Source organism: Diorhabda carinulata, chromosome 3, assembly GCF_026250575.1.
Source record: "Diorhabda carinulata isolate Delta chromosome 3, icDioCari1.1, whole genome shotgun sequence".
Lineage (NCBI taxonomy): Eukaryota > Metazoa > Arthropoda > Insecta > Coleoptera > Chrysomelidae > Diorhabda > Diorhabda carinulata.
In genome coordinates, this window is record NC_079462.1 from 8,688,706 (window position 1) to 8,714,505 (window position 25,800).

The 25,800-nt window shown below is 30.4% G+C and overlaps 2 protein-coding genes across 4 annotated transcripts; one reads left to right on the top strand and one right to left on the bottom strand.

The window, feature by feature from the left end:
- The first annotated feature begins 6,119 nt into the window (after window positions 1-6,119).
- LOC130891110 (lysosomal acid phosphatase-like) lies at window positions 6,120-24,198 on the top strand. Of its 3 annotated transcripts, XM_057795672.1 has the most exons (7): window positions 6,120-6,296; window positions 6,383-6,467; window positions 14,385-14,485; window positions 16,567-16,671; window positions 16,770-17,057; window positions 19,150-19,411; window positions 23,531-24,198. In XM_057795672.1, the coding sequence occupies exons 3-7, from the start codon at window positions 14,399-14,401 to the stop codon at window positions 23,920-23,922; spliced, it is 1,134 nt and encodes a 377-aa protein (XP_057651655.1). In that variant the 5' UTR covers window positions 6,120-6,296; window positions 6,383-6,467; window positions 14,385-14,398; the 3' UTR covers window positions 23,923-24,198. The 3 variants fall into 3 exon arrangements, with proteins under 3 accessions (XP_057651655.1, XP_057651654.1, XP_057651653.1); XM_057795671.1 differs by having other exon boundaries at window positions 6,120-6,467; XM_057795670.1 differs by lacking the exon at window positions 6,120-6,296 and having other exon boundaries at window positions 6,414-10,618.
- LOC130891479 (zinc finger protein 862-like) lies at window positions 9,393-10,667 on the bottom strand. Its single transcript, XM_057796263.1, has one exon. It carries the CDS (start codon window positions 10,665-10,667, stop codon window positions 9,393-9,395), a length of 1,275 nt encoding a protein of 424 aa, XP_057652246.1.
- Window positions 24,199-25,800: the final 1,602 nt, after the last annotated feature.

The following is a 25,800-nucleotide window of genomic DNA, read 5'->3' on the forward strand; positions in this document are numbered from 1 at the left end:
TTATGAATATTGTGTATGTTATTTGGAAGGTATTACCATTATAAAAATAATTATTTGAACTGTGTTACAAAAATCGTGTATGCTAGTATAATTATTTCTGATATGATACTTATATTTGTAAGAATTTTAATAAACATAAAATTTATTGAACCAGTAACATGTTTCAAGGTCGTTACTAATACTAAAACATTTTAGTAAAAAGTTTAATAATTTACAAAAAGTACGAGCAACGGACAATAAACCAAATAAATATTTTAAATCCCAGAATATAATATAATATAAATAGAAAAGAAATTTCGAACAGATATCATTTTTGTAATTTTTGATACGTTACCATTCCAGTACAACAATTGAATGATTATTCACAGAAAAATAATTTTATGGATAATAGCAATTTTGAGATAATTCTAAAAGAAATAAAAACTCTTGATAGAACCAATTTTTTTAGTAAAAGTGATTCCTTTTATATTTCAATTTAAAAATACTATGATTTATCCCAATATGTATCATCTAAATATATGGAATTCGTAGATTTTTCTTATATCCATAGTTTTTATATGGATATATGGCTATATTTTTGTGGGTAATCAATCATCAAAATAATAAAGAAAAGATGGCATATATTTTACATAAAATATCATGTAATATTATGGGTTGTAGAATCATTTGTTTTAAAGTTCAATACATTTCGAATATTAAGAAAAAAAATTATGGATTCATTGATTAATAATTTAATTATAAGTGATGACAAAATGACAATCACAAGCAAAAAATGATTTTGGTTCATTATACATACACATATCTTTTTGATTTGCATTTGTAGGATTAAATTGACTGAAAACAAAGTCGTTAATATGTTCTTAGGGTAGATATTTCTATTTTCTCTTTGTATTTATATCATGATAACCTTAAAAAAACAATGAGAAAAAATGAGATCGAACTCTCCTCCAGTGTTCTTCATGGTATTAGTAAAATAGAGGCCTACCACGGATAGTAAAGCTCATAAACGCAAGGATAAGATTACAGCATGTGACGTAACGACTTTGACTACAGACATTTTGTGTTTGAATCAAACTCATCATTCAAAATAATTTAACAATTAATCTTTAGGAGGATGAGCATGTTAATAGGGAATCCAATTCCAACATTTCGATCGAGTTCTTCGATTTTTGTATCTTATAGTCTACATCATCGGACTTTTAATTACACTTCTCACAAAGATTCAGATTCAATTACTTTTATCTAAATATGAGATTTAATATGTATGTCCTACTCGCATTCCTATTAATATTTTGTATATTAAATCATCTTATCTAAATTACGATAATGAATCGTTAAACAACAATAAATAAAGCTAAATTAAACCAATAAACAATGATTAAAAATTGGATATGAGAGATACATTCTGAAAAATGTTACTGTTTGCCCAATAAAAACCAAACAAAAATAAGTTTTCAAAATTCATTTACAATAATGCCCGTCCTTGCTCATAAAAAAGACCTTGACAATGCGATACTCAAACATTATTGTCGTTGCCGTTCCTAATAAAAAGAAAAAATTGAATGAAATGAAAATTGTACAAATAAATTGATTTCGACAATCATAAGAATACATAAAGGAATTTTTCTCAACTTCCCCTCAGATAAACGAATAATTTTTACGGGAAACTGTTATCCAATATTTTGGATTAAAGAATTTGATAAAATAAAAATTGTATACACTATTCCTATCTTTCATATATACATATTTATTGTATACATTATACAATGTGTCCACCTAAGTTTAGAACATACGGGAAACAATTTCCTTATTAATATTACCTGCTAAGACAAGAGGTCTTGTCTAAGTTTCAACTTATTCAAAGATTTATGTATGAATACATTTCCATCATATTAAGAAGAATTTTAACAGTAATACTTTGTGCTTTTCCTTCTCAGGGATAATTTTCGTAAAAGCATGTTGTTTTAACTGTAAATCTTAGACACTTGTTCAAATTAGTACACATTGAAAAAAATTATTAACTTATAATTAACACACGTACAGCTTTTAGTATAATTCAAGATAACAAGACATCAACATTCAATAAACCTCTATAATGTTTTTAGGTAAGGACTTCTTGGACGGATTCTCCTGCAATAGTTTTGAACAATATCCCCAAAAACTTTAGCATTGTTTTCAGGAAAGACATTTCTGATAATCTTTAAATTAATTTTACTCTGAGTTAACTTTTGCAACAAATTTTGATTTTTGGCCAAGACAAAATATATAACAAGAGTAAAAACAATCTGTGAGTATTAAATATAATAGATTTTTTGTTGGGTTTTAAATTTAAAATTTCGACTTAAAATCAAAGGCGATATTCGGAAACTGTGATAAAATGAAATCTCATTCTGAATTAGAATCCGCAATCATCTGATAGATTTTATATCTATGCAAATTTCAGAGTTTCCGACACAATGTTAGAGTATATTTTCTAAAAAAACATTTTCTAGCGTAGAAAACAATAGAAAACTTAATTATAAACTTAATTTTTATCTTCAGATTTCAATAAATATATTTAACTTCTCTAATAATAAACATCGATGCAATCTTTTAACTGACCTAGAGATGACGGTAGTTGCTAGGAAAATACGTTTCAAGTTTGAAGAAGCCACTTTATTTAGGATTTGTTTGACAGCCATCCATAGTGAACGTTTTCAGTGAATTTGTAAATATGGAACAAATTGTTCATCGTTATGTGATACAATAATTTCTGTTAGTGTCATTGTTGCAGCTGACTACATCATTACTAGTCTAATCATCGATTTATGAGTAGTTTACTTATCAATAATTTCCTATTAACGTGGAAGGCTCTATTTGTATTAATTACTTTAACTAACTTTATCATTTGTTCACCACTTGACACTTTAAATCCCTTTGATGAACTTTCGTCATTGAGTTTTATATTTGGCTGACAATAGTTAAATAAACAACAAAGCCTTAGTACCAACACAAAGTTAAGGATATACAAAACAGCTATTAGATCTGTTGTCACCTAACGCCGCAGAAACCATGAAAAAATCTCAATATAATCGAAATGAAAATTTTGAAGAGAAAATTTGGACCAAAATAGATAGGAATGATTAAAGAGGGTCAGTGATTGAGTAATTAAAAGAAATGATAAAAAAGTCAAACTCATACGAACATGATAGGAAGAAGACCAAAAGGGAGAAGATATAAAAGAATTAAATATTCAAGATGTTAGATACAAGATCAAAAGTAGTAGATAAAATGAAACAAACAAACGAGAAAAAATTATAGAAAGATGTAGAAAGAAGACCAAAAGAAATTATGTGAAGTGATTCAATGCATTAAAAGGATAGGAGAAGTGACCCCAAATCCTCTGGAAATGATTCGGCCTTATATACGTTATATAATTATGAAATACAATGCATATACTTATGCTATGAATTGCTAAAATAAAACCAAAACTTGTTCCTTGCAACTATTTAATAAGTTGATACCATTATGATTCAAAAACGAATATATCTATCTACTGCAGTGAAAAAATGATAGATATAAATAAACAAATGAACTCGAAATGATAAGATTTTATAGCTATATAGTCTCAAATAATCACATCATATCAAAATACAATACAATTATTGATAATGGTTATTTGTCTAAACATATTTAGCTACACATTTCAAATTTCTAAAATAAATCTTTGAATGATCAAAGTTTAGGCAAATAACCCGCAGCTCTAAATAACATATACAGTGTGATTGTTGGGAAAGTACATTGTAAGCGTGATGGTTGAAGATACCAGAAATGGTAATTGTCAGAGTAATTAGCGTAGATCAAAGAGGATATTTTGATTTTGTAAATTGATAGAAGTAGCATGTATTAAAAAATTAAACATTTTTATTCGTTTATTGTGACGTGATCATACGAATAAATTAAATTACTTTTCATTCTTCCTCTACAAGATTAATCAGTTAAGTCTGATAATTTCAAATAGAATATCAAAACACCTTTCAATGAGATGTTAGAAGACATATTCAAATTGATATATATTTGTCCTTGGAAAAACTATACAAAATCTTTATCATGATAACGAACCTTCCCAAAGTATGAAATGTCTTAATAACTTAATGAAGAATGAAAATAAGAGGGCTGCTACAAAGTTTTGAGATAGGCAGATAAAAATAAATATTTATAATATTCATATAACTTTATTGTTTTGCAAAATATTCTCTATTAAGATCAGTACATTTTTGCATGTGTTTAAACGAATTTTCGAAACATTTTATCCATTCCGATTGAGATAACTTCAAAATATGTGATTTTAACGCATCAATCGCTCCCCCCCAGGTATAGTAAAACATTGACCCTGTAATTTATATTTGATCTGTGGGAATAAGATGAAATAATTAGGTGCTAAACAAGGATTGATCCATCAATTCCCAATTTTCACTATTAAAAAACGTTTTGTTTGAACTGATGTGTGAGAGCTTGCAATGTCGTGGTGGAGAATGATTCGTCTTCTCTAATTGGTTTCCCCGATGTTTTCGAAAACTTTTGACAAATAAATGCTAGTGTAATTGGCTGTTCTACGTTACTCTAATTGAACGGTAACGATATTTGCTTCGAAGTGCTTCGTACGCGAACAACTTTTACTGGATTTGGCTTGTCTTTAAAGACCCATACAATCGATTGATGTTCAGTTTCAGGTTCATATGCATAGATCCATGATTCGTCTTAAAGACGTTTTTTGAAGGACCACAGCTCTTTGCACCAATCGACACGAGCTTTTTTCGAGCGATTTTCAAATTATGCGTACGCGAACAAATCTTTTTACAGCCAAATGTACATGCAGTAGTGAATGTATGCGAGTGGGGCAGTTTAGGCACAGCATCGATGTTATCTGGTGCAACAAGCAACCGATTTTGGATGACCTTCACGAAATTCATCCTGTAGCCAAGTGCGACCACGATTGAATTCGGAAAACTAGCGAAACAAGATGGCTCGAGATAGTACTTAGACGACCAGATGATTTGTAGAGATATATATTGAATATAGTATTAAATATATGCGTTTACGCGGATAACAAATTGAATCGTTTCTGTACCAACAACCAATTCAGAATCGCTCTGATACGATTACAAACTAAAAACGGAAAGCTTTACCTATTCGATCTACTCTTACTACTCACTAAGGATATATATTTTTGTCTTTGCTTTGCTTAAATCTTCAGTTAAAACAGTAAAAGCTTTATGATGGATAATGAAGAGAATTGATGCGACTCGCAAATGCGGAACTTCTACAAAACTCAAAATTCAGAACTGAAGCATGATGTGAACAGATCTATTGTATTATTGTTGGAGATCGTCTGGTATGAGGAAATGAATGAGTTCAACGGGTTTGATGTGAAAATGACTTCAACAAGTTGTTGGAGTCCCTGTAACTTGGCATTTTCTCATACGTCATCAAATATTCTGGTATATTTAGAAAGGCACTGCATAACAGTAGGGATCGAAAGTTGACAACTGATTTTAGGCAAGCGACAGTTATTTATCTTTATAGCTGTTTATCTTTGATTTCTGAATTAATGGAAGTCTAAGTATGTTACAATGTCTTTGTCAAATCAGACTGCGAATAATTCTATAACTGAGACAAGTTACATAGAAGTCGGTATAAAACCCGAAAGGTAGTACAAAAACGTTGGACATCAGATGTAAATAATGGTTTGGGTAATTATGGTTGATGTGATGACGGTATACCGTGAGCGGAGTACTTAACATCCGAGCCCAATCTAAAAAATCCACGCGAATTAATCACTATAGGTATTTCTTCGATATGATAATAAAAAACATCAAATATATACATTTAAATGAACTGTAATTTCCTTTAATCACTCTTATTTTTCCATTCTTCCAATTTTTGCGAACCCTCTTAATATTTTTGCTTTAATTGTGTTCACTATATCCTCATATTCTTCTTATAAGGAAGAGTTGAGGTAAGAGGAACGCTTCGTCAATGGAGAAATAATGTAGAATTCATTGCTAAATAGACCAAGAGTCTAGAGTCTAACACTAGAAGTCAGTTGGTAGGTCTTTGTAATTCTGGGATGGCAACATGATTTCCTTGCTACAAATCGTAGAAATTTTCGTTTCGAGCATATTTCGATAGATATTCAATCCAATTATATGATTACAAAATTATTGTTCTATTTATTAAAATTTTAAAGAGATCTATAATTAGGATTTTCCTTCTGTTTCTATTTAGAGTTACGAATGAAAAATTTTCGTACATTGGTAAAATTTTCTATTGTTATAAAATAAGCTTTTATTTGAACGCCCATTGTAATTAGAAAGAAAAAATAGTCCATTACTGGTTCTAGGTGGTGGGAGTCAAACAATCTAATACGATATATTGAAGAATCTATTTTACCGAAATACTTCATTATCGAGTAGTTCTTGGTGTTGGTAAGTTCTTTTCAATTTTTACTGATTTTTCTATTCAATTTCTATGTGTGGTTTTTGGAAATGATCGAAATATTTTCATATTATATTAAATTAAATTTGTTCTAAACTTGTTGTACATGCATAGTAAATTAAAAAAAACAATTTCATATATCAAAATTATCGTTTATTTTATCGCTGCTTCAGTTTTTTAGTTTTTTTTCAGAAAATATCATATAAAAATAATATAGTGTATCAATTCGTTTTACATTATTACAAAATGTATTTTTCTAAAATTTTTTATGAAGTTTTTCAATACCTGAACAAATTGAAAAATTCCAATTGGCAAATCAATTTCATATTATTTTCAATTTGTATAGTTTTTCTTTATCAATAAAAAAATTGAATTCTGAAACGTAAAACTATTATACTATCAATAAATAGATTACTTTAAATTAAAATCTGAACTATAGATTATTTAGTTTTTCCAAACTCATAATGTCACAAAAATATAAAACATAATATAGTATTTCCATTTCTTCCATTTTCAGATGGTAAAATGGACACGAATTTTATTTAAACGTCTATAAAGCTATTAAAAAATTTTATTTGTACAAAAATTATTCAAACGACGTAAAATCTAATTAAAAATTATCCTTCATTTAATACATTTGTTAAGATGGAAAAAAGAATAAAATTAAATGCAAAAAAGTTGATACTGGATTATCTCGTTACAAGAATTTATTACTATATCGTGAAATATTTAGCAATTTAAATTCATTCCTTTAAATCTATAAATATAAAAAATGTGGACTAATTAAAAAATGGAATTAAAAAAATGTGGACTAATTAAAAAATGGAATTAAAAAAATGCTGTTTTTCAGACGAAGAGAAATTGGTGATCGTAGACTCTAGTAAAAAAAATCTAACGAAAGTTTGTGTAAAGTTACTGGATTTATTTTAAAATCAAATTATTGATAAAGTACTTTGACAATAAATATATTCTTACAATAAAGTCGAAATAATGGAAATATAAATCTAATATTTTTAATACTATTAGAAATTAAATGATAAGCTTTTATTTTAGTTTTTTTGAGATGTATAGGTACTTTTTGTACATTGCTATAAAATATGGAAACATTGTAAAAATTGGATACCAGTTTATTTTAACCGATAAACAAACAGGCTATCGGAAGTTGAAATTGTAAAAACTACTCAATAATTTTTTAGATTTTCTCAAAAAATATTGTAACGTACAAAGTAGTATTGAACATAAAGTCCCAATTGATTTAAAGAGAAAGACAAAAATTCATTCTTCTAAAACATATTCATATGAAAGTCCAATACAATATTGGCAGAAATTGCGGCAAAATCGAAAAAAATGTGTATTTTTTTTTCTCCCACGCCCTTTATCTCGAATACGGATGGCGTTCCAAAATTTTTTACTGAGCAAACCCCAAATATTTTTAAGTTTTCTATCTATCCTAGAGAAGGCATCACCTTTTTTTAAAACATTCTGTACATGAAACAAAATTCTCTAACAAATATAAAGCTTTTTCCAAATTTCAGTAACGTAACGTTACCAAAAATCAGTGCAATATTGGAAAATTATCTGTTCTGTTCTGTTCTAAATAATGAATAGACATTGCACCTTTGCAATCCCAACTCTGTGGACATGAACACGTTTCTTCGATTACGTGTATTTTAATTTTGTTCCTGGGTTATAATATAATGGATTACCCAAATTTCATCTACTATGACATATCGGTGGTAAAATTCATTTGGATTAAGTCAGGGCCGTAGTCAGAACCAAAATTTTAGCAGGGCTATTAGATTTTTTACCAGGGCCCATATTTTCACATTGAAATATACTGATATTTTAATTTTAAGGGACGATTTACGTACGAAACATACACCGCCATTAAATATGTTTTTTCCCTAAGAAATAAAACCAAATTGAGTGTTAAACATGTTCTATTAAATAAGAATAAATTTATAAATTTAAAAAGTTCTTTAGAACCAAACATGAAAAAAATATTTTATTCTTTGACTTACATGTGAACAAATATGCTTTGATAAAAAACAAAAATAACAGAACACTTTTAAAACTCATAACATTTAACACTTATTGTTAGAATATCTACATAGAAAATCATAAAAACAACACAAATACAAATAAAATAAATTTTCAGACAGATAATTAAAATGATTAAAACTAAAAAAGTTGCAATTTTTTTTGTTTACGATTATTAAATTTTATTAAAAATGACTCCATGTCGAGGGACTCTGTTCTTCGACTTTCAAAAGCCAAGTAAATTAAATCGGCCATACGAGGCTGACTCATAGAATATCTCTGTGATCTGTTAATTGCAGTTAATGTTGAAAACGAAGATTCATTTACTGCAGTACTACACCCAAGGGTATATACTGTCGCAAACAGGGCGTATGTATTTTTAAATACTTCCCTTTGTTTATATAATTCAGCAAAAATATCTGACTTTGGTTTATTGTGCATGTAATCCTTGACTACTGCCAACTCCTCCAGAGTTGGTAGTGAAATCCCTAAAAAAATGTATAACACAACTTAAGAATTGCTACAAAACAAAATGACACTTACCCAACTTTTCCAGATATTTGATTTTCTCCAGATCAAAAAGCTCAATGCTACTTATTGCAGTAATTAGTTCATCATTGCCAGAGAACCTCTCGTTTCATAGGGATAATACAAGGTCCAAGGACTCAAAAAATTCGGCTTCAATGCCACTTTTACTGGCATTTGGTTTATTAGACATTTCAGACGGCAGTTTTTCCATTACCAGATATTCCTTCATAGTTACGCTTAACTTTGGTACTCTCTTTTCAGTTGGTATTGCTTCCGTATCCTTTAAAAGTTGTGAAGCTTCATTGGCTAAACTTTGATAAGTCTCATTTGTTCTTAGATCTCGAATTTTATTTTTTACTGACAGACCAGCGCTGCTCCAATAGTCTACCAATAGACTTTCCCCGATAAATAGCAGCCACTTTTCCATGTCCAAAAAATTCATGTAACATAACAGTTTGGTCAAAGAAGTGTTTAATTGAATCTATTTCTGAAATAGTTCGCACAACTACAAGATGGAGACGATGGTTAAAGCAATGTACGTATGGAATAAAACGTCCTAATGATTTTTGGATTAAAGCAGCTACTCCCCCCTTATGGCCGCTCATAACACTAGCACCGTCATAACATTGGCTAAGAAGGTGTTTTGTATCTATTCCATTATCATTAAGAATATTAAGTGTCATATTTGTGAAAGTTTTGGCATCTAAATTTTCTGTAGTGTAAATACCTAGTAAAGATTCAAACACTTTACCATTTTTGACATATCTTACTCCAATTGATACATTTTCTCTGTTGTTTTTATCTTTTGTGCCATCTTCAAGTAATGTAAACCATGGTACATCTGCAGTTTTTAGATCACCAACAACTTGTTCACGTACCATTTCAGCTAAAATAGCTATTATCTCATTTTGAATATCAGGAGATGTATACTTAGCATTTTGAGGAATATGTGGAAGACATTCGGCCAATTTTTCGTCCTTTTTAATTGTATATTTAAATAAATTTAAGAATAATCCCCGCTCTTGTTCATGCTCAATGTCATAATTGCCCCGAAGAGCTAGTTCATTTACTGTTAAAAACTGAATTATCTCAGCAATCGACTCAACATAATATCTGTATTTTTGCAAAATATCACTATTGATAAGCGTAGACACAGCAGTGCCAGTTAAGTCTCTGATTTTTTTCTCGTTCCACATTTGCATAGCTTTAATGTGAACTGCCGTTTTTTCATGCGCTGGAAATCCATTTTTAAGATCTGTTGCATTTTTCCAGTTACTAAATCCGGAATAGGTATACACCGTGTGTCCTTTGCTTCCATTTGGTTGGAACTGACGACATGCATAACAAAATGCAGCATTTAGCTCTTGGGAATATTCTAGCCACAAAAATCTCTTATACCAGTTAACTTGAAAAGACCGGTTATTTTCTTGTTTGGGATAATTAGCTAGTATTATTTGTTTTATATCCTCACCTTTTGGTGCCAGATCTGGAGCTGAACTGCTGATTAAACTGGATAAATTGGTTGACCCATCAGCATTTTTCTGACTTTTGGAATTACTGCCCGATGTATCAGGTACAGAGTCAATAGCACGTTTTTTATTAAAAAATTGTCTTATGTCCATTTTTATTCAACTAACTCACGACACTCGCTCAGAAAGTCAAAAACAATACTAAAAATACTCACTAAAGCAGCCGCAAAAAATTTCCCTTGATAAAGAAATAAATATGACAGCTACATGAAAATAATTATAAACGGATTATCGCGCCGGCGCGGCAATTCAACAGGTGGCTCTCGTCTTTCGTAACTTTCCCGACTACCGAGTGCCAAGCAGGTTCGCTACAGACTAATTTTCCAATCCAATGTGTAAATCTTTACGCCGCCGCGTCTTAACCTACGCGGCACGCGGTGGTATGGTGGTCGGCATGGCACAGGACAGGACTCTACCCGTATAAAAAAAATATATACATATAGAAAATAAAACTTGTGAAGTCAAATGACTTGCCGAAATTTTTGACGCGTGCTTATAGTATTTTTTTACCAGGGCCAGCCCCCCTCTAGCTACGGCCCTGGATTAAGTTAAGTACAAAGTCAAATATATTTATCAACCATTTTGGAGTAGTTACGTTCAGTAATGGTTTCGGATGTTTAGCATAATCCAAATTCATATGGCCAGAAAACCACTTAAAAACATGAGAGTTGAGATTTTTAGGATAATATTTATGTAGCTTCTGCTCAGTTTCTTTGTTTCATCAGTAAAAAAGAACTGAAAATTCTTTTTTTTTCTTCATATTTACTGAACAACGATAGCACTTTTTACGTGACTATTACAACTAATTTACTCTGCTGATTTGAGTCAAATTTTCACTTATGACATCAGAAGTTTGGAAGTAACAATACAGTTACAAAGTGAAAGTACTGCCAACCTCTGTAAAATCAATTTTCCATCAAACTTCCTCGTATACATAAATTTCTCAAATATTTTGGATAAAAATTAACTTTTCGGCTCTTTATCTAAACGGTTTCATTACATCTAAAATTTGATTCTGGGCAATAGAGTTAGAAAATCTGTGTAAGGTTATATTTTGTCATGGTCTGATTATTTTTTGATAAAGAACGAAATAAAGTTGAAATGTCAACAATTTTCTCATTAACAAATAATTATTTATCTGAAAAAGACCTAAAATTGAGATCATTCACTCACATAGATAAAAAAAGGGTCTAAAAGTTGATAAATTCAATTTACATAAAACATACACAGTGAGTATTGATATGTAGGGTGAGTCACTTGTATATGGTTTCTAGTAGATCAACAGCAACAGTTTTCGAAAAAACTTTGTCGCACAGCCATATGAACATTTACTTCGGCTAACATTTAAAATGATTTCCGGACATAGGATATCCCAAAAGTAGTTGAACAAATCAAATATGAGGTTTTTCAAATAGAACGCCCTATATATTTATGTTTCTAAATGTTCTTGATTTTAGGTCTCTTCTGTTTCAAAATTAGTTTATTCAAAATTTTTCAAAAGAAAGATAAAAATTGACGTTTCGACTTTATTTTGATCAAAATATTCTGATAAAGACTTAGAAGAAAAGTCGAAATGTCAATTTTTATCTTTCTTTTAAAAAATTATTAAGAAAACTAATTTTGAAACAGAAGAAACCTGAAATCAAGAACATTTAGAAACATAAACATATCAAAAGGTCTAAGAAATAATAAATTTATATTTATATATATTCATTCATGCGACAAAATTCAGGAGATAACTAATTCTTTCCTATAATAAAATTTTCTAAGCCCACCCCTCAAAAGGGAGGATTAAAATTGAGTGCTAAAATCTTGATGTTCTGTAATTCACGCACAAAGGACTAACTACGGGTATACGGGTATTTTTTCAATACTCTTGTTACATTATACGGATTTTTTCCTCAAAACCAATAGCTAGAGAGAAAAAAATAAACACCATAGTTTACAATTTTTTTAATAAATTGAGTGGAAAACAGTAAAAATGTAAAAAGTAATACGATTCACCCCCTGTATAAGGTGATTGGAATATTGAACAAATATCCGTAGTTATTCTTTTACGAGTGCATGAAAATTACAGAATTTCAATTTTATAGAATTACACTAATTTAAAAAAATAATAGGAACTCAATTTTAATCATCATCTTTTAAAGGTGATATCTCGGAAAGGGGTGGGCTGAGGAAATTTCGTTATAAGAAAGTCCCATCTTAATTTCATACGAGCAATCACCTTCTGAATTTTGTCGCATGAATTTAAATAATTTTAGATGCTAACCGTAATAAATGTTCATATAGCAATTACACAAGATTTTTTGAAAAGTGTTTCCCTTTATCCACCATGTAAATACCAGTGAATCCCCCTTATATAGTGTAACCCATTGTTTAAATATTAAAATATTGCTCTTCATTTCATTTTAGATCATAATCCATTACCTACCACAATATTTTTGTAGTTTCTAATTACATTCCTCAGTTGCAATTAAGTGAGTTCTTGGGTGAGTTTTGTAAACTTTTTGTGTGATTAGTGTCTATAGAATTGTGGTTAGGTTTGTATATTGGGCATCTGGGTGGTTAATCTATCCACCTATGGATTGTTCAGCCATTTTCTCACAATTTTCAAAATGTTTGCACAGTTATAATTCTTTTCTTAAAAAAAAGTACAAATTATTTGTTAGTACAGCCTAGCCCTAGCCTAGGTGATTTTTTTCACAGTTTTTACTATAATAGTGGTTATCGGCTGCCAAATAGGAGCAATTTAATGATGAAGTACTCATTTTATAGAGCACGTAACTTGTTCCCTTAAATTACATATTTGTAGGAAACTTTTGTTGTTTAAATATTTTCTTTCGTCTCGTAAACAAAAAACCAGACGCTTGTTTACAATCTTGTAATACCTGTAAAAATAACGGCTTAAAATATTTAATCTTGTTTGTTTTGGCGAATAGTTCTTCAATTAACATTCAAATTTATACTGGAATTTCTTAAATGGGTATAAGAGTTATTTCTAAAATAATGTGGATTTTTTTAAGTTGGTATAAGAGATGTTTCTAAAATAATGTGGAATAATTTATTTATTTCTATTTGTTTTTTATTTTACAAGGGATCGAGGAGTATTTTGATACCGTATAAATATCGTATAAATATACATTAAATGATATTTTCTGCGCAATCTCCAGCTATGTACGGTTCTGGTAACAGTACTTACTATCACCTAAGTATCGGAAAATTGCCCAGAATTGCGCAGAACCATTACCGTACTAAGGTCGGTTTTTTGATGGGTTGGAACAAACCTAATATTTTCCATGTTGAATTTTCGAGCCATTAAATGTCTATAAAAAAGTAGTACTAATTGAAAATTATGAAATTATTAAATATTGTCTGCTATTTTAATACTTTTATCACTGTTTTGTTTATTTTTGAAGTTCAATAAACATTACGACAACATAATTGGGAAAAGCTCACTTGTTAAGAATTATTGTTCAAACATTATTTGCGAAATAAAATGTGGTGTATGCTCTTGCACTTGGTCTATTTGAATGAATTTTATTTCTATTTGAGATTAACCTTAAGAGCAAGGTGAGAAGAACAATGATATGAATAATACACTTGAAACAATTTTATATTAAAGGTTTTTTTTTCTATTCCATAGTGTAAAGATAACTTTCGTACATTTGGAATGCAACAAAATTTTAAAAAAATGTTGTTTTAACAAAACAGTCAAAAGTATAAAAGTATTATTTGCCATTTCAAGCGTACTGCTATAAAAGAACTTTCTACATAAATTCTTGTGAATGATTATTATTTTGTTTACAGTCAAACTGTAAAAAATGGCATCAAAATGGCTAATTGCAGGACTACTGTGCTTCAATATTTTCATATTTTGCGACACAAATGAATTGATTTCCGTTGTGACGGTAAGTAGATATTTTATAACAAATTATATTTGGTAGTAATTTCCACTATTTTATCACTGTAACTTCTAAATAGACTTGAGAATGCATATCCCATGATTTGAATATTTAAATATATGAAGTTTGCTATTAGATAACGAGATCTACTTGGGTACAGAAAAAGTATCCTCACATAACTTTAGTTTAACAACAGATAGCTGTTATAGTGAAACATTGTTACGAATGCACTACCTATCGCTATTGTTAACAAATCAGTATAGCCTAGTCATCATTCGAGTCCAAGTGTAGCAACGAATTGTGAAATTTTCCGTGAATCTTTCACAAGCCGCAATTGAAACTTGACTGTAAATATTAATAGCTTAAAAATGTATTTGATCAAGATGACCGTCAAGATCTTCTAGCTAGATGATTCCCACCCGGATCAAACAGATTACAATATCAAAGAAATCAGTATATGATTCAATCTAGTAGTATTTCTTAGATTTCTGAAACTGTAAGATCTGATAGTATTTATCAAAATACCTTATTATGTGCTGAGATATTCATAATGCCAATTTTTGTAACCTGTATTTATATCTAAATAGTTTCAAGACAATTTTCTTGAGCTTTCATTAATAAATCCTAATTTCTATTGCAAAACTTGGTATGGTTAATTTAAATATTATTACTTACTTGTTTACTTCGTCGTTGTCTATCTACCCTTACGGGTGTTGAATTTCTTTTTTCACCGAATCTACTACTTTTAATAGTACCTGAGGTAGTTTCTTCTCTTTGTTATAAGGCTCAGGAGATCTTTAAAGTATTATAACTGCTTTTCCATAGCTTGGTTTTCCTCCGTAATTCCTACGACTCCTTTGTCTTTTTATAATCAGTGTTATATTTTTATCTATCCGTTGTTTCCTCATATTTTGTCTCTGTATGATGCCAGTTTCAATCTGAAGTCGTTTATTTCATTCCTTAATCATTTTTTTGACCTTTGTCAACTAGCTTGCATTTATTATTGCTTTTCTTGTCTTTTTATTAAAGTATATTTTCCATGGTCTCTTTTTGTCTTTCCACTGCCTCTTTGTTTTTTCTGTCCACCATTATATTCTGTTTATGATTCTTTTACAATTTTTGTTATCCCACAGCATCTTCCTGCAGTTTCTAAGACTTAAAATATTTCCATGGCGTCATTTTTGTCGTCTATGTTCCTGAATTTTACGTTTAGTATCTCATGGTATTGTTCGCAGTTTGTGCGGTTTTGTAGCTGATAGCATTATATCTTGTTTAAACTATGTTTTTGCTAGTTATATTCCATTTTCTACATATTTAATATCATCGTCAGTAAATAATGGCTACTGCCCAGCTCTACTCTTCTTTTTGCCTTAATGTTCTTTACTGAGTGCCAGATTTACTAGAAAATAATCTATTTAGTATATTATTCGTCCCTTTGTCGCTTTTATCTACTTGTGTACTTGTGAGAAGAATTTATTTTTTTCTACATTCTTAGGATCTTCGTTTGGTCCGTATGCGACATCGTGTAATCTTGCTTCTCTTTTTTTTTATTGTACAGACAATAGTCGTGAATAATTAAGTTTTGTTCCTCTTTATGTTTCAATTTTCTTCTTCTATTAATATTGCTGCTCCTGCGTGAGCATGATTTTTGTCTATTCTAATACATGAAATAATGGGTTAGGAGTGATGTTAGTCTTTTGTCTTTTCGTCTCTGTTATTCCGATTGAATTTAATTTCAATTTTAACATTTTTTCTGTTAGTTTCTGTTCTTTCTCTATTCCACGTTTCCATTTTCAAGACATCGTGATTCCTTACCACGTTTCGTGTCTCCTGATATGTTCTGTATATATTTCTTTTACTTAAACTTCTGTCCTGTTTATCGTTTAAAATCTTTTATCTTTTATAACCAGTATGACTGAATTTTATTGAGATGTCTTGTGGAAAAGAAAAAAATTTGAAAAAAAATTTCACTTTTTTATAATCAATTGTTTAGAAACTATCGGGTTAATTAGGTGAAAATATGAATGTACACTGGATATAACCATTATATTTATACTTCATTGTAATCTAAATAATTTTGTTTTCAGATATTCCGTCACGGTAACCGAGCACCAAACTTTTTATATACAACAGATCCTTACAAGGAAATGGCTTCAGAAATATGGCCTGAAGGTTTTGCTGAGTTAACCAAAGTAGGTGTATTTAATTAACGTAATAGTATTGTTTCTCATTTCTCTTATGTAACTTATCTTTTATAGAACACTTTTTCCACGTTTTGTTCAATTTTCAGGTCGGCAAAAATCAACATTACCGATTAGGCAAATGGCTTCGTCAAAGATATAATGACTTCTTACCAGAAAAGTACACCAACAAATTTTTATATGTGTTGTCGTCTAATGTTGATAGATGCCTAATGTCGGTGTCTTCAAATCTGGCAGGATTGTTTCCCCCTAGAGGATACCAAGTATGGAATGAAGAATTACCCTGGCAACCTATCCCTATCCACACAAAACCACAAACTCAAGATGCTTTACTATTTGCAGGGAAGCAATGTTTCAAACATATCAGACTTTTGCAAGTAGGTATCCAAAAGATGATTATGATTATTAGATTAACGAGGCTCTTCATCTAACTTGAAAGATATAGTTTAATAAAGAAGTTTACTTTGCTTAAGTTAATTCCATTCAATTTATTCTTGATTCATGGTCACATCACATATAATTTAAATATAACCAGAATAACATCTTTTACTCGTGGAAAATTAGGACTTGCTTAGAGTTATGCTGGTGTTTAATGTTGTCTAACTTTGAGTTATCAATTGTCATTTGATGAGGGTGGAACTACTATTCACTCAAATGTGTCTATTTAAAAATTGTTCCAATGATTAATAACCGTTTAATTAGGAAGTTAGAATGAATATGATTATTTTAAGCAAGCATAAACGCTCTGATAGTAATCACGAAAAATATAGTTTTAGAAGGATTGGATGTATGAATGATTGTCTACCTTAAATGTTAAATTCATAGGAACAGCTGGTAGAAGTGAATCGTTATGATGGTTTCATAATTTTCTAGTAGATTTATCGTTTGTAGAGCATATAGAATACAGTACGTCTATTTTCACTGATTCATAGTGTTTCGTTAACAATTATGATTTTAAGAATTAATTTATGTTGTTATTTAGATAACTGCAAATGGAAAGGTTTTGAAATTTTGTTTTTGTACTACAAATGGAATTGCCTGATAAATTTTGCTACATTTGTGGACATATAACATTCAAATCACAAGGCAGACATTTATCGTAAGATAAAAAAATCTTAATTTCTGTATTTTGGATGCAATGTTGCTAACCAAAATAAAATTTGGGCTCTACGTGAGTGCTGTGTAAGTTTTAATGTGGCTCATGTTTAGTGAATGAAAAGCAAGAGAAGCTCTATGCCATATAGTGTCCCTATGGTGTGGCGGAACTCCAAATAATTTCGATGACTATTACTTCTTTCTAGTGGATACGGGATATTTAAAAAAGCAAATGAAATTGATTAATCTAATATAGCATTTGTCTTTTTCATCATGACGAAGGCCTAATGATAATAACTCAACCCATGAATTTTGAAGCTTTCAATATGCAAGTGACACTGGAGTTGCATACGCACTACATGTAGCTAATTTTGGTGCGTGATCTGGATCTATCGAAACAAAAGTCGGAACTTCTCGGTTGTAGACTGCAAGAGTGAAATATGTTGATAGGGCGTTTGTTCCGATGCAGATGAAATAAAGAAGAATCTATATATCGAGCATGTACCGTCAGAAAAGCGTCATTCAATATATTATTTCAGATATAGCTTTCATGATGTATTGCTCCAGAATGGAAAAAATCTTACCAGTTACTTACTCATACATCTTCAATGAATAAAGCTATGTAAAAAAATGGCTGAACTGAAAATCTTTTCAGGCTGTAACTAGCAAGTATTCATTGAAACGGAAATAGTTCCTTTTTCCCTATTTCACATATTTTAAAAATGTTGATGACTGTAGATAGGGAAGGTGAGACATATAAATGTTTAAATATAAAGACTCTTTCCACAATTGAATGAAACTAACCTCAAATGAGACATTTTTATCTGACCTGAAATCAAAAGAGTGATTTTGCTTTTAAATTAAACCCAAATCAAATGAAGGTAGCAGTTTGAAAATTGTATTTGTTTTTGTAGAAAATGAGATAGACAAATAAAGTCCTTACAACCGATGTAGTGGCAAATGTCACGCAAACTTCACTTTTTGTATTATATTATATGATGGATGATTTCTAGAGAAAGAAAAAGAAGAAGAAAGCATTATCTTATCGTATTCAAAGAATATTAATAATTCCATCTTCTACTTTGTTTCAAAGTGTGATTTAAATACATTCTTGGTTCCTTACAATGCTGATGAGATAATCAAAACTATAAAATGCAACATTACTACTATTATTTCGAAATTAGATTAATCATAATTAGTTATAAACAGCTAATCCCCTTTTTAGTGGGAAAGAAGAATAAGAGTATTATTATCTTGATCTCTCAATCTTCCACATGAGATTTCATAATTTGGTTTATATAATCTATTATTTAGGAAATTATAGCACCAAATTCAATTGGACTACCCGAAATCAACTACTTTATCATTTTTCAGGAGTTCCATAATTCGACCACATACCAAAACTTCTATAAGGAAAATAAATTTATCTTTGACTACGTAAGCAACCATACAGGAATGGAAGTGAGAGATCCTGATTATCTAACAGCCATTCACGACATTTTAACTATAGAATCTAAGGCCAATCTGACATTACCAGAGTGGACGAAGCTAGTGTATCCTCGACATACCCTTCCAATAGCAGTCTACAGTTTTTCCATACCAGCCTTAACACCAGAACTAGCAAGATTGAAATCAGGTGAATATAATTTCAACATAATCAAAGAGAGAGTGAATTTTAGTTATGAAATTCATATTATTCATATTTATATAAAGTCATTCTATGACTTTGCAACAAATGAGCATTTAATAAATAATAAAAAAGAGATGGGCTGGTCTGAAAAGTTAGTAGGCTAGCATAGTTATCTTGGAGGGCCATACAATGATTACAGCGTTCATAAAATTTTTCGATACTATTTTTATTAAACAATTTTTCTTTGGTCTCAAAATAGGCTGCTTCAATTTGGTTAGTAAATTTTTCAACAGCCCAAAATTTCTACCCAGCGAGATTATTTTTGAGAACTGAAAACAGAAAAACTGGCTGGAGGCTGAATCTGGAGAATACGGTGGATGCAGAAGCAATTCCAAGCCCAAGTCATGCAATGCTGCCATCATTTTCATTGATTTGTGACATCGTACATTATCTTAATGAAAGAGTACTATCTTATTCTTCAAATGGGCCGGTTTTTAAGCAATTTCATCCCTCAAACGATCCAGTAATACTACGTAATAATTGCTTGTCCTCTTTTTAAAGTGGTCGATAAATGTGCATCGCAATATACTGATGTCATAACCCTACCAGAAGAATTTTGGCGTCTTTCCACGATTTGGAGCCGGTTAATAACGTGCAGACTTCTCGTCTGACTGTCTATTGGACTTCGGTGTGAAATGATAGAGCCAGCTACAAAACAAATCATCAATTCGTTATTCTTATTGGTTGATAGAGAATTCGTTCAGCATCCTCTTTGAACAGAGCTGTCGCATACCCAAAGACTCATTCACGATATGTCCATTACTATCCTTTGATATCTTGAGGCTCTTAACTATCTCAATCAGCTTCACTTTGCGAAATCATATTTTAGAATGTTCAGATGTTTTCTCGGTGACAGCCTATTTGGAGGGTAAACTGCGTGGAAACTTCTCCCTTTATCTGTGCCCATACTATTTCGCATTGATCAGTCCATTTTTTGCGGTTTCATCTATTTCATATTTTTTTTTTAATTTCTCTTTATGAAGGGAACACAAATGATACAGTTTTTTCTCACAGAACCGTAATGAAACTTAATATTCTTTGAATTTAGCTAATTTGTAAATATTTTTATAAAAATTTCGTTATGGACAATTTGTTTAGAAGAGTGATAACTTGCATTACTCATTACTATTATACAGTTCTGAGAAAGGAGATTTATCATTTATCGAACTATTCTTTAGAAACATCAGCATTCATGTTCTCGTGGTAGTCACTGGAACGAATAGATTCAAAAGTCAAAGTTCCACACCACCTTTAACGAAACCGTTTTAACTAAAGATGTGTACTATTATCAGTCTGCGCCACTTTTCTATTGGTGGATTTTAATCATTAGATAGTTTATTTAAAAACGCCTATCTTCGATTTGTAACAGTTTCATCTTTCCAAAATTATTTTCGGTTTCTTATTTCTTTTAATCATTAGGTGATTTCTACCCCATACTTTTTGGAATACTTTTACCAGAGGAAACTTATTTCTTTTAGAAGTTTCAATAGTGTCATCTTCATCTCGAACTGTGACAGGAAATTTGTCTATTGTCGAAAATTCTTTTCTAAACAGGAATGCATGTACTTTCTATTTAAAACTTAATAACTCTGTAAATTTTAGATTTCCCAACACCAAGCGAAATACTAGCTAATTCCACTGTGTCATCAACACTTTATATAAATGTCTGTAAATTATTTAAAGCGATTAAATAGTAAAATTTTCTAATCAATTGTTAGAGAACCAATTCATCGGCGGCCCTTCCCTTTTTTATAATCACAGTAGAATTCACAATAGTTGCATCTAAACTGAATATACAACTTTGACCTCCTTACCATATAAAAAAAAATAAAATCGTATTTTCGGAGAAAAGAGATACTTGGAATTAAAATAAAACCAAATTTATAACTTTTATTGGCAAATAGGTACTTATAGATCTCATGATACGATATGTAACTTTCAATACTCAGTGACTTTGACTACTTCCAATTTTTTTTATCTATTTTTCTGTACTGTTTGAGGTTATAAAAAACCAATAAAAGCTCGAAAACTTGTATAAGGTAGATTAATGAAAATTTTAAAAATATGTAACTTATTTAAAATGACCACACTAAGTTTTAGATTCGAAATTTCCATTTCCATTACTATCTCGTGTACAAAACTAGACTATGATAAATGACTTACCTATGTCGTACCTATAACGGCAGCTGTTTAATTTATACACGTGTCTTTTGAAAGTTGGGGCTAACTAATTGTCATATAAATTCAATACTATTAGCGTCATCTGTGTGTCAGCCTACGAACTTACACGCCTATTATACTGAACACAACTTCTCTTTCATATCTTCTATCTAGTTTTGATAAAAGGAAATAAATTTACCGACGAAATACCAAGAAAAGAAGAGTTTTATCAAATAATTTTTCGTATTGCCATGTGATATTGCACATCTACTTTTTTATATAAACTTTTTAGTACCTTGTTTAGTTCTCAAATTATAATCCTGATTCACTATCTAATTTTCTATTAGATACTTTTTAACTCCCAATATCGACTGCTGTTTGTTAATATCCTATTCCAATTGTCTTCTTAGAATACTTCCAGCTTATTTTTACTTACCTCGGTACTACGAGGATGTATTGATATTTAATTAACCTAGACCAGTTCCATGCAAAAACAAAATATTGCGTTACCATTTACCATTTACGAAGTACCTGTATTAAAAAGGGTTAAGAGGTAAACAGATTCACAAAGATATGCTTAATATACTTGGTGATCAATGTCCTTCGTATGTGACCGTGAAAAATTGGACTGCAAGCTTCAAAAGAGTTAAATTTTCCATTGAAGATGATGACCGATCGGGAAGGCCAGTTTCTGTGTCAGTCCTCGAAAATATCGATGCAGTACATGACATGATTTTATCAAACCGTCGAATTGAGCTGAAACGTTTACCTGAAGCACTGAATATTTCATACGAACGCGTTCATCATATACTTCACGTCAATTTGGGCATGAGAAAAATTGTTATAAAATGGATCCCTAAATGTTTGAATGTTGACCAAAAGCGTGCAAGGGTAGAAGCATCGCGTTCGATCTGTGCTCGATTTGAAAACGATGTAGACTTCTTAAACCGACTTGTTACTATGGATGAGACTTGTGGATTTCTACAATCCACAAACAAAGCAACAATGGATGGAATGGCGACTCTCTGGTTCTTCAAGACCTGCTAGAAAAGTTGCCATGGAGTCATCATGATTGATTTTGTGGATAAGGGTAGAACAATAACTGGAGATTACTATTCGACATAACTGACTACTCTACGGGAAAAATCAAAGAGAATAGACGCAGAAAGCTATCTAAAGGTGTTTTGTTTTTGCAGGACAACGCCCTTGCACACAAATCTCATGTTGCCATGCAAAAAATTCGCGTTTTAGGGTTTAAATTACTAGAACACCCCCCTTATTCACCAGATTTGGCTCCGTCCTACTATCATCTCTTTCGTCAACTGAAGAAAAGTTTAAAAGGTCTTAAAGCTTCTTCCAACGAGGAGGTAATAAAAACTGTTGAGGTCTGGTCTGCAGAGCAAGAAGAATAATTTTTTAAAGGTCTATAGACGTTGCAGGTTCGCTGTAATAAATCATTTTAGGTATCTTTTCATAGAAAATAAATTTAGAATATCAGGTAAAAATTTGACGTTACGACCTACTGCGGTCTTTATCAAAAGATGTCTGTTTGTATGAAATCATGTTTATCATAAGTTAAAGCGTGCTAGGTATAACTGAAATATATATTTTAGGGTTTAGGGTATATTCATCGTTGGAAAACCATCTATAATACAATTTCCTTGTTTTTCATTGGAAAATAATTGGTTTTTAACTGAACTTTATGCAATTTCGCATTCTAGATAAAGACATCTCCATATTTTTTTTATTCAAGCGATTTTAATTCATATAAAACTCATTTTTAATTGCAGTTGATTCATTATCCTTAAAATTGAGAAGTATGAAATTAAAATCTAAATCTTCAAAATAACGTATTTTTGAATACGAAATACGAAAAATAATGAATATTCTTTTTTCTTTTTTCAGGTCCTTTGATTGATTATATAGCTTCATTTTTGGAAAATTCCTTATACAATCCAGAAACAGCTCATAAGTTTTTGATGATGTCAGGACATGATACCACTCTATCATTCTTATTAACATCTCTAGGTATATTCGACAACTCCTGGCCAGAGTATGCTTCTTCTGTCATATTTGAACTATGGAACAAAGCCAATGATAGCGTAGTCAATATTTATTTCAAAAACAGCACCGATTTATACCCACTTCAGTTACCCCAATGTGAGTTTGATTGCCAGTTGAATAAGTTCCAGAAAATTATAGAGCCAATAAGAGTTAACGAAGCTGAATGGGAAAAAGAATGCGTTCGAGGAGAAAATATTGAAAATATTGTTGTACCAAAGGATCCACGGCTCTAATTTTTTATTTTATTTGTGTATGTCCATTTTATAAGTTGAAAATTTTTTTCCATTTTAGAATAAATATTGTATACACAAGCAGATTCCTGAATATTTTAAAATATTGGCATCAAGCCAGTTATATATTTAAAATGTCCTGGAAAAATGTAACCTAACATTCATGATGTTTTTTAAACTGTATTTTCATTGTGATTTTTTTATAATATTTAACTGTGTTAAAATTATTATTGAAATTATACCTATATCCGAATGAAAAAAATAAAGTATCTTTTTATATTCGTTTATTAATTTCTAACGTTCCACATTCAATTACACTCCCATAAAATCCTCTCATGACTTTCATGCAGTTATTTATTGTTTGAATGCATACTTACTGCTTTCATATACAACTATCTTGTTTAATTTCCTCTGATGATTCCTTTCCTTCAACCTGTTAAGTTAACTAATATAAGAAATTCCCATCGGGACTCCAGGGAAATTACTGTGAACTATTAAGTATTATCCTGAGGCTTAGGATAATACTGTGGCAGCATATTTCGTCTTGATTTTTCATTTAACATGCAAGTGCATTACAAGCAACGTGCATTCTTTTAACATTTCAGACCGGTGAGTTGACACCGTTCGTCTTCTTACTTGGGGCGGCTTTGAGATACATAGTCAAATGAACAAAGGTTTTTACCTCAAATTTCCATCTGGGGGTGAATACCACCCCAACTAGGTGGTAATAATTTTTTGTTGAAACTAACAGTAGAAATCGATAGAAACGAAGAACAAATTATTTTATGAAGTTTTTTCGAAAAATCAATACTTTTTGTCTTATTCGTGATTGAAACTTTGAATTTTTTAGAATAAATTCAAAAAGTTCAGATTTTATCGAAAAAACGGTAAGAAGGTTAAATGTAGCTTTTGAAAAAATAAAAAGGATGTTTTTTTTTTGGTTATAGACTTAATACAAACCGAGTTATGATTTATTATAGGAATTCATTTAGTAAACCGAAGATTTCAAATGATTGATAATGGAATAATTGGAAAACGGTCAATTTTACGAAAAAATGTATAGCGTCGTTTTCAAAGAACTTTGAAAGACCATATAACTGAGATTTTATAAGACTTTGTAATACATAAAATGAAGGAGTTATGACGAAAATAAGATACAATTCCTTCATTTTATGGAAAAAAACGACATTTCTACCCGTGACATACCTAAAACAAATTAACACTTTTTCTTAATTAGGAGCTGATAAATTTTGGAGTATAAGTAAGGCTTATATTATAATATACACTTGAATAAGTGAATAAGCGGGTATGGCACTGGCAACTTCTGCTTTTGTGAAAGAAGACCTACAATACATGGATATGCGTGGAAATAGATTGATTAAGGGTTGAAAAATACAAATAATATCCTAAAAAATCATGCGATCTCTATTTTAATCCTACAAATATTTTTTTAACTTTCTAATGCTTTAACTTTTATTTTATTGAATTTTAACAATAATGGGTAGTTTTCATTCATCAAGTGAAGGGTCAATAAAACTTAATTCCAAAATTTCACACAAATCCATGGAATTCTGAGGTGATACCATATTTTTACTATTTTTCACTGGACTATTTTCAGTTGAAATAGATGCAAAGTAAGTAATTGCGGTTATGTAGATTCATTCACCGTATTTTTGCTCATAATACGCCAAAAATTTATTAGCAACAGTAGAAAATATTTCATGTCTTGCCAACGGAATCTGATTTTCAAATATAAATCTATATTTTTTAGAATTAAACTATAGAAAATACATAGTGTCCAATACCAATAAAAGTAATGACACCATCGTCTGTGATAGTGTGTGCACAATTGTCATTTTGAAGAAAGAATAAAACCAAATC

Coding starts and splice junctions, on each gene's coding strand:
- LOC130891110 (XM_057795671.1), top strand. CDS start 14,399: ATGGCATCAAAATGGCTAATTGCAGGACTACTGTGCTTCAATATTTTC. Junction 14,486..16,566: donor AATTGATTTCCGTTGTGACG/GTAAGTAGATAT, acceptor TTTTGTTTTCAG/ATATTCCGTCACGGTAACCG. Junction 17,058..19,149: donor AACATATCAGACTTTTGCAA/GTAGGTATCCAA, acceptor ATCATTTTTCAG/GAGTTCCATAATTCGACCAC.
- LOC130891479 (XM_057796263.1), bottom strand. CDS start 10,667: ATGGACATAAGACAATTTTTTAATAAAAAACGTGCTATTGACTCTGTA.